The following is an 11,429-nucleotide window of genomic DNA, read 5'->3' on the forward strand; positions in this document are numbered from 1 at the left end:
GACCTTAGTGGCCTCGCCACACACCTATGACCTCAGGCTCTCCGTTTCACAGATAAGGGTCCATTGCTCAAAGTGGGCCATAAGGCTGCATCTTATTAGCACCTGAGAACAACTCTGCCTGGCACAGGCTCATCCTTCCACAGTCATTCATCCACAGTGACTGAGCTGTGGAGGAAACGACACGGCTCCAGGGTCCAGAGATAATCCCCGCACCACCTGCCTTTGAGCAGCTCTCAGGCCCCTGGAGGAGACAGACGCGTACACAGACAATCGCAGTAGCATCCAGAGGGTCCCAACCAACTAGAAAAGAAATATGAATAATGCAGGAGGCGAGGCAAGGGGTGGTAGAGGGGTGATGAACAACTCAGCAGGTGGGGCCATAGGATGGGGGACCTAAGGGCAAGAGGAGAGGAGGGCGTGGCCGGCAGCAGCCCAAGCACGGGGGAGGCTGGAAGCCACAAGGACCAAGTACTCCAGGGGAAGGTAAGTGACCCACAGGGCTGCCACCAGGGGGCTTGAGGCAGAGGAGGCCAGGCCGGGGCACAAGCTGACAAGGCCAGAAAGGCTGGAGTAGAGAGGCCTTGAATATCAGTATGACCAGTTTGGAGTTTATCCCAGAGGCAACCTCTGCTGTACCCATGAAACCGGGGAGGCCCCCTGAGATTTCTTTTTTTTTTTTTTTTTTTTTTTTAAAGAGAGGGAGGAAGGGAAGGAAAGACAGAGAGAAGGAAGGAAGGATGGAAGGAAGGAAGGGAGGAAGAAAGGGAAACATCTTTAAACATTTTCTTGTTTTATTATATTTTGTTTGTTTGTTTGTTTTTTACATGGGCTGGGGCCGGGAATCGAACCGAGGTCCTCCGGCATGGCAGGCAAGCACTCTTGCCCGCTGAGCCACCGCGGCCCACCCCCCTGAGATTTCTTATCCGGCAAACACGGCTGAAGCAATGGCAGGCCCTGGCAGCCCTGGTCCTGCGCTGGGCTCAGCAGCCTCTGCTCTGTCTGGGCAGGTCCTCGCTCCGGGCTGGGCAGTGGCTGCACCCAGCACCCACTGACCACACCGGGTCCCTAAGCTGTGGGTAGGATTTGACCCCGGGTCTGGGGGACTCCGGAGCCCACCCGCCCAGCCTCCTTGTCACACTCCGATTGCAGGAGCGCGTTCCACAACTTCAGCTACTTTCTGTTCTTCTACAACACACTGCTGGGCCTGGGCGCCTGCCTGTCCCGGCTGCTCCTCAGCTGCATCCTGGGCACGTGGCTGATCGCGCGCATTGACAGGACCATCCTGCAGAGAGGCTACAAGTGGGCCTACATGGGTAGGCTGCCAGCCCCGCCTCTCTGTCCCCTGGGGAGGCTGCACTCCACACCTCTGTGAGGCTGCCTGGGAGGACCGTGCCGGCACCGAGCTCACGTGATGCTTAGAGCACAGCTCCAGAGAGGCCGTGAGGCTGAGTCTGGAAAGTGAGCACAGCCTGAAGGTCAGACTGGTGTTCAAGGCTGCTGTGCAGAAAGTTCTGGCACATTCTTTCTAGTAGGATTGGAGGGCAGGACGAGGTCACCAAATGCTACCGGAACAGTGAGAAATAAGTTTATGAACAATACTTCTTGAAGATTTTCAGAATTAACTACATCTGGGGTTTGGGTGGTGTTAAACATTCATGTTGTTTGGAAAATGGTCCATTCAGTTGCTTGATAATCAAAGACATTTCTGAAGAAGCAAATGTAGTGACTGTTGTACCCTATGTCCATTCATTCACTCAATCATTCAGTGCGTGGACCAGAAGCTTCTCTGGAAAAGCACCTGTGGCTCCAGCCACTATGCATCCCCAGTTCCCGTAAGATGGATGGATAGGAATCTCTCCACTGCTTTTTTTAAATTTCATTTTCAGCAGCTTTAGGCTTACAGAAAAAGTGCATAGAAAGAACATTCCCATTTACCATACACACCTCTCCACACACAGGGCTTATCCTATTTTTGCCTTGCAATTAATAAACCAGTATTGATACAATTTGGGGGTCTAAAGCCCGTAGTTTACATTAGGGTTCACTCTTTGTGTGTACAGTTATATGAGTTCTGGAAAATACACAATGTCATAACCCAGCAACAAAAGATTCTTCAAAATAGTTTCACTGCACTAAAAATGCTCTGTGCTCCACCTATTCACCTCGTCTCCAAACCCTCTGGGAACCACTGATCTTTTTATTGTCTGTAGTTTTACCTTTTCCACAATGTCATATAGTTGGTATCATACAGTCTGTTTCCTTTGCAGACTGGCTGCCTTCATTTAATGGTAGGCATTGAAAGTTATTCCATGTGTTTTTAGTGGCTTCAGACCTCATTTCTTTTTATTGCTGAATAGTATTCCATTATATATTTGTGCAGTTTGTTTATCAATTCAACTACATCTAATCATCTATATTGGTTGCTTCCAATTTGGGGCAATTATAAAAAAACAACCTTCTATAAACACTCCTGTGCAGGTTTCTTAGTGAACATAATTTTCAATTCCTTTGGGCAAATACCAAGGAGTATGATTGCTGGGTCATGTGGTAAGTCTGTATTTTCCTTTGCAGAAACTGCCAAACTGTCTTACAAAGTGGCTGTACCATTTTGCATCCCCACCAGCCATGAATAAGAGTTTCTGACACCCAGCATTCTCTCCAGCATTTGGTGTTGTAGCTGTTTTAGATTTCACTCATACTAAAGGTGTAGAGTGGACTTTGTTTCTTTTGCAATTTCCTAATGCTATAGGACCCTGGGCATCTTTTCTTATGCTTATTTCTCATCCATACACTTTCTTTGTTGAAGTGTCTATTTAGTTCTTTGGCCCTTTTTCTGTGTTGTTTTATTATTGAGTTTAAGGGTTATTTGTATATTTTGGTATTTCCAGCTCTTTATACCTCATTTTCTAAGTATCTCAGCAAAGACAAGCGTCCCATTTGGCAAGAATCTGCCACTGGAAATATGTCATAAAAAGCACCATGCAGGCAATCCTGGGGAGGCAGAGCCTTACCTGATGTGCCCTCTGGTTTCAGGGTTCCGGGCGTGGGCTGGCATGCTCTTTGTGGACCACTATCACACCAACCCTGCACTTGTCAGCTTCTGTCACATCCTAATGACAGGCCACAGGGAGAGGAAGCTGCAGGAGGCTGTCAAATTCCAGTTCCAAAGTCAAGCAGCAGGTAATTTTTCATGTTTGGTTCTACAGTGGGGTTGGACAGCAGGGAATAAACACCTTAAGGCCTCACTGGGACCCCTGAGATGCCCCAGGTATCACCAACCCTGTCCTCCTGCTCCCCACTTGTGCCTGAGAGCCCCACAACCCATGAGCTAAGAGCAGTGGCTCCCAGTCAGCCTGGCTGTGGGACCCTCTCAGGCCACGGGCCCTTGGCCTGCCCACTGGGCTGCGTCCTCACTCTGCTGGCTGAGCCTCCATCCTGAATCCTGAGTCCCCAGAGCCATCTCAGCCTCAGGCCAGAGGCCCTCCTAGATGGAGCTCAGCACAAGCTGTCCAGGGCACCCCCTCCTGCCTCCTCCCAGTGCCCACTCCCAGCCTCCACCCCCAACCTAGGTGCCACCTTCTGCTGGAAAGCCCACCTGTTAGCCTGGCTCACCAGCCTGGACTGTCTCATCACTGTCCCCACACACTCAGATGCCCAGCTCTGTGGGACCGCCTCACATCCCTCCAGTCCCCCTGGTTCCCAGAAGTTCCTGTCCATGTCATCCTGACACACCTCGGCTCCCCGGGCATCTCCTCTACCGCCTGCGTAAAGGGCAGAGGCCTGCACCCTGACCCGGTCCCCCTGCACTGATCCATCCTAGGGCCCCGTGTCTCAGCGAGGTCCAGGACGCGGTGGCTTCTGCTACAGACCCTCATGAACAACCCCACACTCGTCACGCTCAGAAAGTCCAAGGAAGGGCACGGCACCCGACAGTTTCCCCAGATGCTGCTGACGAGCTCGGAGAGCTGACATTGGCTCTGACCTCTGCTACAAGTCCAGGCCAGCTGTCTGCCTGGGGAGAAGGGCCAGGCTAAAGGTCAGGTCTCCCTGCCATATGAGGGGACGGCACCAGCTCTGGCCATGTAGGTGGCACTGAGTCGCTCAGGTGACAGCTCACCTGGTGGAGTGTCAGGATGATTTCACTCTCTTGGGGGAAAAAATAAAAAATTAATAGAAAATTCTTTTGAATGAAGTTTACCAATAATGACTGCATTCTCCAGCTGAGAAAGCAGCCTTGGGGACTTAAATGTAAAGAAGCACTTAAATTGGCTACAAAGCAGAACTTTCGGTCGGTGAAGAAGGTGGTAAAATGTCAATACCAGGAGAGCCCAACTGCTAGACCAGATTTCCCCCTAGAGCTAAGTGTGGCCTTTAATCCAACCTTGAAGTCCCTTTTAAATTCTCCAGGCTGGTGGGAGAGAAGATATGTGATCCCGGCCGCCCACCTGAGCCCCCTCCCCCCATGGCCAGTGGTCAGGCACACCTGGGTGCGGGCCCAAGGCGGACGCACGGGGCTGCGCTGATGAGGGCGGGCTCCCAGCAGAGCAGCCTGGCAGAGAGCAGCCGAGGTGGGGTGGGCAGCATCCAGCTGGGGGCTACAGGAGCAAAGTGATGGGCATGGGCGAGCCCAGGGCACCTTGAGGAATGGCAGCCATTTGGCGTGGGCTGTGGGGTGGGGTGGGGAGCCCAGGTGCCGCTGTGAGGCCGGGACGCTGCCCTCTGCGGAGAGAGCCCAGTACTTACCCATCCTGCTCCCCCGAGCATAACGTCCCTGGTGGCCCCGGTCCTGTTCAACGTCTGACCATTTAAAGTCACTCGGGAAGCCTGTGCAGGGGCCGGGGAACCACCAGCATAGAGGTGAGGCTCTGCCCACCTCAGGTGCCCAGGAGCCTCTGAAATTCCTGCGCTGTTGCTGAGCACTGACTAAACCAGTCCTGCTGCTCACCTGCGTCACGCTGCTTGCATAAGTTGAGAAAACTGAGATTCAGAGTGTTCCAATCCCTCCTCCACCACTTTTAGCTGTGTGACCATGGCTGAGTTACTTAAACTCTCTGTTCTTCTGTTCCATTATTTATAAAAAGGGGGCAATACTTCCTAGTTCCCAAATTGTTTTGAAGATAAAATACATTAACACGTACCAGCACTCTTAAGCTATGCCTGGCATACCTTCAACTCCCAGTATATAGCAGTTACCGGCATTTGTAAAGCTGTATTTTGTGATGACTTGCTCAGTGTCTGCCTGTCCCTTTCTAAGCTATCAGCTCCGTGCAGAGGGGCTCTCAGGTTCTGCGCTTCATCTCCAGGCTGTGACATGGTAGGCCTGGAAGGAGTAAAGCAATGAGGGAATGATGAACGATGCACTGAGCCATACATTCACTTAGCGAAACCAATCCTGGACTCACGGCCAAACAGCCCCTAGGCAGAAGATTGGGAGTTCTGGGTTCTGGTCCCAGCTGTGCCGCTAACTTGGCCTCAGTTTCCCTAAGTGAGAACTCGTGCTGCCGCTGCCACCGAGGCCCTGAATCGCTCCTGGTCAGGGCTGAGCGTGTACCTGCTACTGCGCAAAGACCCCGCCCCGCCCCAGCACGTTGCAGAGACCTCACTCCGAGCTCTGTGTGTGCGAACTCTCTTGTACGGGGATGATGTATTTGACCCTAATCAGTCAGAACAGACACAGGCCCTAGAGGTGGCTCAGAGGGACGTCAAAGAGAAACTTGCTCCAGACAATGGGCAACAAAGAAGGATGACACTATTCAGAGCTCCCGTGGGAGGGAAGAGAGAGCAAAATCGAGTCCGGAAGGCACAGGACAGCCTTGTCAGGGTGGGGGTGGGGGGGGGAATCACGGGGAGAGAGGAGGGGGAGGCCGAGGCACAGGTGAGGGCTGGACTGAGGACCACGTGTTTTCCGCCATAGTGATCAGGCTGCCTGGAGTTCCAGAAAGGCTAGAGGAGGGGAAGCGGGGAGAAGGGCTCCCTACTTAGGCGTCGCTCAGCGCCTGGGGAGCCTGAAGGCCTGAGTGAGGGGAGCAGGGAGGGAAGGGCGGGAGACAGTTTGATATATACAAATATCACAGTCTGAGAGAGTCTTATTTCCTTTGTTTTCCTGCATGCTGAGTTGTTTTCATCTGCAGCCCCATAGCTGCTAGGTAGGTTTCAAGGGAGTCAGGATAGGGCTGGGATAGGCAGGGCTGGCAACTTGGTTAAGAGAAAGAAAACAAAGTGGTGTCCACGGTCCCAAGGCCCCCTCCTGCATGAAGCATTAACTTTAGATTAATGCTCACAGGGTGGTCCAGAGTTATCAAAGAAAGGGCCAAGGGGTCTTGGGTAGACTTGGGGGACTCAGCGCAGTGGCTGTGTAACAACCCGTGCCCTGGTACCTAAACACGTTCACAGCCCTGCCGTTGTACAATTTCCTGCAAAAACATTTTTTCTTACCTGTAGCAGGTTCACTGTACCAAGCAGCTTGCAGAAATGCTCAGGGTAAAGAGACAAACCTCTCTGAGCTCCGCAAATAATACATGAGGGGAAATGCTACTCCCCATGAGTCCAGCTGGGGGTGGGTGACCAGACTTGGTCAAGGGGAAGGGCCAGAGCCAGGGACACAGCTACTCACCTGACCCCCGATTCCTCTAGTCCCTGAATGCACCTGCTGCCTCTTCTGTGCCCTCTTGGGGCTCATCTCCAGGGTGGAAAACCTGGAGGTCCCTTCCTGACAGAGTTGAAGACAGGACAAGGTCTGTGAAACCCTCGGCCCCTCACCCACTGTCCCTGGAGCCTTGGACACCTGCTCGAGTGGGGGTGGAAATGCAGCTGCCACCACCAGTGTCCCCAGTCTCCCCGGAGTGTGACCCGGGGCAAGGGGCTTGGCCTCCCCGAGCCTGTCTGCTCATCTGCCATGTGTGAACAAGGACTAGACACACTTAATCAAGTGTCTAGAGGACTCGCTACGGTTCTCACTGTGGCCCTCTCCACCACGGAGCCACAGGAAGTCCGGCCACGTTCTTTTCCTCCCTTGAACCTCGCCGCCTCGCCGTGAGGTCACCCCTCCATTCAGATGGGGTCACAGGCCCAAGAGGGGTGGTGACTTGTCCCAGGTCACACAGGGAGTCCAAGGAAAGTCTGCTTCCTCCCAGAGGGATCCTGGTCTGAGCGGACATCACTAACTGGGGCGCAGGTCTCCCGGCTCACCAGGGCACGTCAGGGCCATGTGCCGGCCGAACTGTGGAGGGAGAGGAGGGCTGACTCTGGAGATTAGTTGGACAGCCCCTGCCTTCCCTGCCCACTGAAGTCACAGGCCCCGAAGTCTGCCCGAGATCACACCAAAGGCTTCCGGCCTCCCCGAGTGTCCTTGCAGCACGTCACGTCTGCACAAAAGTCTGTGTCTACTCAGGAATGGGTCTCCCAAGGTGTCAGGTCTGATGGCCCAGGTAGGGTGAGGGCTGCTTGCAGTTCTGGGCACTGAAGTTTTGCTTCCTTTTTTATGTGGAACTTCTGGGTGCAATCAGACAGGCCCTGCCCTGGATCCCAGAGCCGCTCAAATATTTCTCATTGCAGCTGGGCACCATGTCATTTGTAATGAGACACCATGAAGAGAGTGTCCCACAGTGAGGGGACTTGCAATCCTGCCAGTTCATCATCTCCTCCTGAACAGCCCAGCCTCCACCACCACCTCTGACAACCTGGGCCTCCTTCCCTACAACTGCCCCCGCCTGCACAGGACAAATCTATCCCTCCTCTTCTTCGTCCATTCAAGGCCAGTCTGGAATTTTCCAAAGTAGCATTCAGGGAGAAACCAACAGCCAACCTCTATGAGCCCTGGACCCCCAGACTCCTCTGTACTTGTTGACCAGCTCCCTGCTCACTAAGTAGTTATTCTTCTGTAAGAAAATCTCAGAGAGCTTCTGAAAGTGGTGGAAGCTGTCCCTGTGAGAGGGCAAGTTGGAAGGAGATGGTTGGGTAATGCAGGTAGGGCAAAAGGGAAAATTCAAGTTCATCCAGGACAGGACTGCCTGGGTGAGGGTCTCTGAAGCTGGGTGACTCTGAGCCCCGTGAGGCCCCAGGGCTCTGGGCAGCTGAGCTCTCAGGTTGGCACAACTGGCCCCCACTCCCAATTCACTGAGCAACTGGCTTTCCCCCACTTAGATTTCAATTGGACAGGGTGTGCTGGTGTGCAGCAGACACTGGACAGGCTCCCGTTTGGACCAATTCTGAAAGCGACAGGGAAGGGAACCCGTCCTGAGGCACAGCGGCCGACCCCAGGCCACAGGGAGATGGAGCGCTCCAGCTCCGCCCAGTCCCTGCCCAGGACCCGCTGCCCAGCACAGCCCAGGCTCACTGAGCGACCCTGGCCAGACGCCCCCTCCCAGGGGGGTGGTCCACCCTGCGTCCTCTGGAGAGAGGCCCGCGCACCTAGACACCTCCTCCCAGGTCTTCTTCAGTCGGTGGATAGAGTTGCTCTGAAGCGCAGAGAGGACAGCGTAGAGTGAGGAGAAATTCTTGAGGATCCTGCACTCCTGGGGAGGGAGAAAGAATGGGCCCTGACTCGGAGTAGGGGCCCGCCTGCTCCAACTTCAGCCCCCTCGGCTGCCATCTCTCCTCCTGGATGAGACGCATGCCCAGCGCAGGTTTGCCGTGGGCCCACGGGGTGACACCCACAGGAGGCCTTTTCCTCAACCTAAGAAATGGGCCCCAGCGGGAAGTGAGCGTGCGCCCGGCACACGCAGGGCATGCAGTGCTGCAGGGCGGGGAGGGCCGCGGTCCCGGTGGTGGTAAGTGCGAAGGGGATGCTCCAGGGCTCTGAGAGGCCCCTGCGCGTACCCTGGCCACCTCGATCCAGTGCTCCACCACCCTGGCCCTGTCCAGGGCCTTCGTGCTCCGGTCTCCAAGGCAGGTGGTGATGACGCAGTTGGCTACACGGTTGAACTGGGTCACAGTGGCGCGGATGGTGGGTGCCAGGTGCTCCTTGCCCTTCTTGTCACGCTGGGACCAGATGGAGCCCAGACAGTGGTAGGGCACCACCTTCCTGAACAGCTCCTGGGGAGAAGGGGGTGTTACCTGGCCCCACCCTAGCTCAGCCCAGATCCCGCCATGGTTCCGGGCTCAGGCCAGGGCCCAGTGGTCTCAGGAGGAGCTCAACAGGCTGAGGATGGGCTGTATTCTCTGCTCCCAGAGGGTGCCCAACCCTCGAGTCACCCAGAGCCCAAGGCTAGCAGGGAAGAGAGCTGCATTATCCTGGAGTGCTTGAAATTCACCTCACAGATTCCAGCCCTGGTGGAAGCTCCTGCCTACACAGGTCCAGATGCAACTTGAGCCCCTCCTGGTAATTCCTTCTGGACTTGCTCTAGGTCAGGTGCACGGACTGTGGGGGTCCAGAGGCCCAGCACACATCAGCATCTTTTTGGTACTGATGCTCCAGAACAGCGGGTGAGCCACCTGTGGACTTGGCTGTACCCCAGGGAGCTCTCCTCCACCCACACCAGGTCAGACCCCCAAGGACTTTCTATTTGTTTGTTCTCATTTAATCATCACAGTCAGTGTGTGCTGAGTGTGGTTCGTGTCCAGTATCTACTTTCTAGATGGGGAAAATGAGGCCTTGGGGGTTCACAAACTTGTCCAGGCCACAATATTGAGAGTGGAGCTGGGACTGAGACCTGATTCTCAGATTCTGCATCACGGAATGGCAACCTGTAGTGGCAGATCATGGTCTAAAGATGCACTCAGTTCTGCCCTAATGAGCCCTGATGCTCACCACATCCATCAGTGTAAACTGCTCTGCCACCAGCTCAGGAGGAAACGCCAAGAGGTTCGCCTTGTCCTCAGCCCATCCTTGACATCTCAGGCCAGGGGCAGGAAGACTCTGGTGGTGTGGTCAGTCCTTGTGCTGAATTGAGCTCTGGCGGTGGTACCGGTGGAGGCGGCAAAGCTGCCTCCCACTGCAGAGCTGGCAGTACTGATGGTGACGAAGCAGACTGCTGCTCCAGAGTGGGTACAGTGCTGTCAGTAGGTGGTATTGGAGTAGTGCTGGAGCAGATGCTGCCTCCATGGATGTAGCAGGCTCGTCACTCAGAGCGAGTATTGGCGTTCTCTCTGGACATGGCACTGGAGCTTCTTCAAGCTCTAGAGCTGGTGCTTCTGATGTGAATGAAGCAGGCTCTAGCTCTAGTGTGTGCAGTGCCACTCCGCGTGTGTGTGGACCTGCCTCCAGCTCTGAAACAAGTGATCCCGATGGTCTGATGGGCACTTCCCCATCAGAATCACCACTTCCTGGTGCTTCAGTGGATGATGCAGGGGCAGGGAAAGTCTGGTGCTTGTAGGAAATCCTCAGAGCGCTTGTCCAGCCACATCTCCAGGATGGAGCACAGGGTGCTGGGGGTAGGTGGGTGGGTGGCAGAGTCAGATACTGGCCTTTCCTTTCACACTGCCCTCTGAGGACCCTCCTGCTGAAACATCCACTCCAGGAGAACAGGGAAGGCCCAAACCTCCTCTCCCAAAGGGCAGGGGCACAGTCAGCCCGGCCCTCCCTGCCGGGGGCAGACAGGAGTGAGGTCCAGGGCGGACTGGTGAGCCGGCAGCTGACGACCTGCTGCTCTGTGTCTGTGCTAGATGTGGACGGGGCGTCGGGGCTGTGGTGGGGCTGGGGTGGGGAAAAGGGCAGCCAGAGGCCCAGCACCCCCTCACCCCATGAACAGCGCCCCCTGACCCCTGCCACACGGAGTCCCCTAAACTCAGCCCTCCAGCTGGCTCATAGCATGAGTGGGGCCCAGGGCTCTGCCAGCACCCCGCTCCCCCCGCCCCCGCCATCCAACCCACTCCCTTTCCAGGTCACTGGGAAGAACAGCCCCTCCCTGGGTGCCCAGGGCACACTCACTGCCGGGCTTGGTGGCATGCGTCTCACCCGTCACTACCAAGGAGCTTAGGTCCATGCCTAGGGGTGAGGGACGGGGAACAGCGCACTTCAGTCCCGGACCCAGCGGAGCCCAGAAGGCAGGGACTTGGTCTGCTTTGCTCCCCGAGTGAGGCTGAGCGCCTAGAAAAGGGCCTGTGGCAGACACTGCTGTGCCTGCGGTGAGAGAAGGAGCGCTAAGTGCACCTGCCCAGACACAGGGACGGCCGGGGCCCCTCTGCCGGCTGCAGTGAACCCCGCTCTGGCCACACCGAAGACGGGGTCCCCTAAGGGGCGCCTTACACCTCCTTCCGCGGTGAGAAATGACGTAAGTGAGGGAGTGAGGGGAGGCTGGGAGCTGCCCACGGCGAGAGGAGAGCACCGCCTGGGGACCGCCTCTGCCCCTCCAGCCGCCCTGTCTGCTGAGCCAGTCTCCAGGGAAGCACTTTCCCAGTCAGGCCTACAATAGCCCAGGAGGTGGGGCCTCTCACCAACCCACCTTTCAGAGTGGCAAACTGAGGCCAGAGGATGAGGAGGTGACCTTGAG

At 55.6% G+C, this 11,429-nt stretch overlaps 1 protein-coding gene across 1 annotated transcript; it reads right to left on the minus strand.

Annotated features, from left to right (window-relative positions):
- Window positions 1–3,987: 3,987 nt before the first annotated feature.
- LOC143656244 (ral guanine nucleotide dissociation stimulator-like) lies at window positions 3,988–10,934 on the minus strand. Its single transcript, XM_077128202.1, has 7 exons — window positions 10,868–10,934; window positions 9,749–10,365; window positions 8,818–9,033; window positions 8,336–8,513; window positions 4,744–4,824; window positions 4,484–4,595; window positions 3,988–4,012 (listed from the first exon to the last, which is right to left on the minus strand). The coding sequence occupies exons 2-7, from the start codon at window positions 9,755–9,757 to the stop codon at window positions 3,988–3,990; spliced, it is 621 nt and encodes a 206-aa protein (XP_076984317.1). The 5' UTR covers window positions 9,758–10,365; window positions 10,868–10,934.
- Between the last annotated feature and the right edge of the window lie 495 nt (window positions 10,935–11,429).

This window comes from Tamandua tetradactyla, chromosome 2 (assembly GCF_023851605.1).
Source record: "Tamandua tetradactyla isolate mTamTet1 chromosome 2, mTamTet1.pri, whole genome shotgun sequence".
NCBI lineage: Eukaryota > Metazoa > Chordata > Mammalia > Pilosa > Myrmecophagidae > Tamandua > Tamandua tetradactyla.

Excerpts from the sequence above, each read along its gene's own strand:
- LOC143656244 (XM_077128202.1), bottom strand. Across the intron at positions 8,514-8,817 it reads ACTGGATCGAGGTGGCCAGG|GAGTGCAGGATCCTCAAGAA; the intron begins GTACGCGCAGGG and ends CTCCCTCCCCAG. Across the intron at positions 4,596-4,743 it reads TGCTCGGGGGAGCAGGATGG|CCCCCAGCTGGATGCTGCCC; the intron begins GTAAGTACTGGG and ends TTGCTCCTGTAG.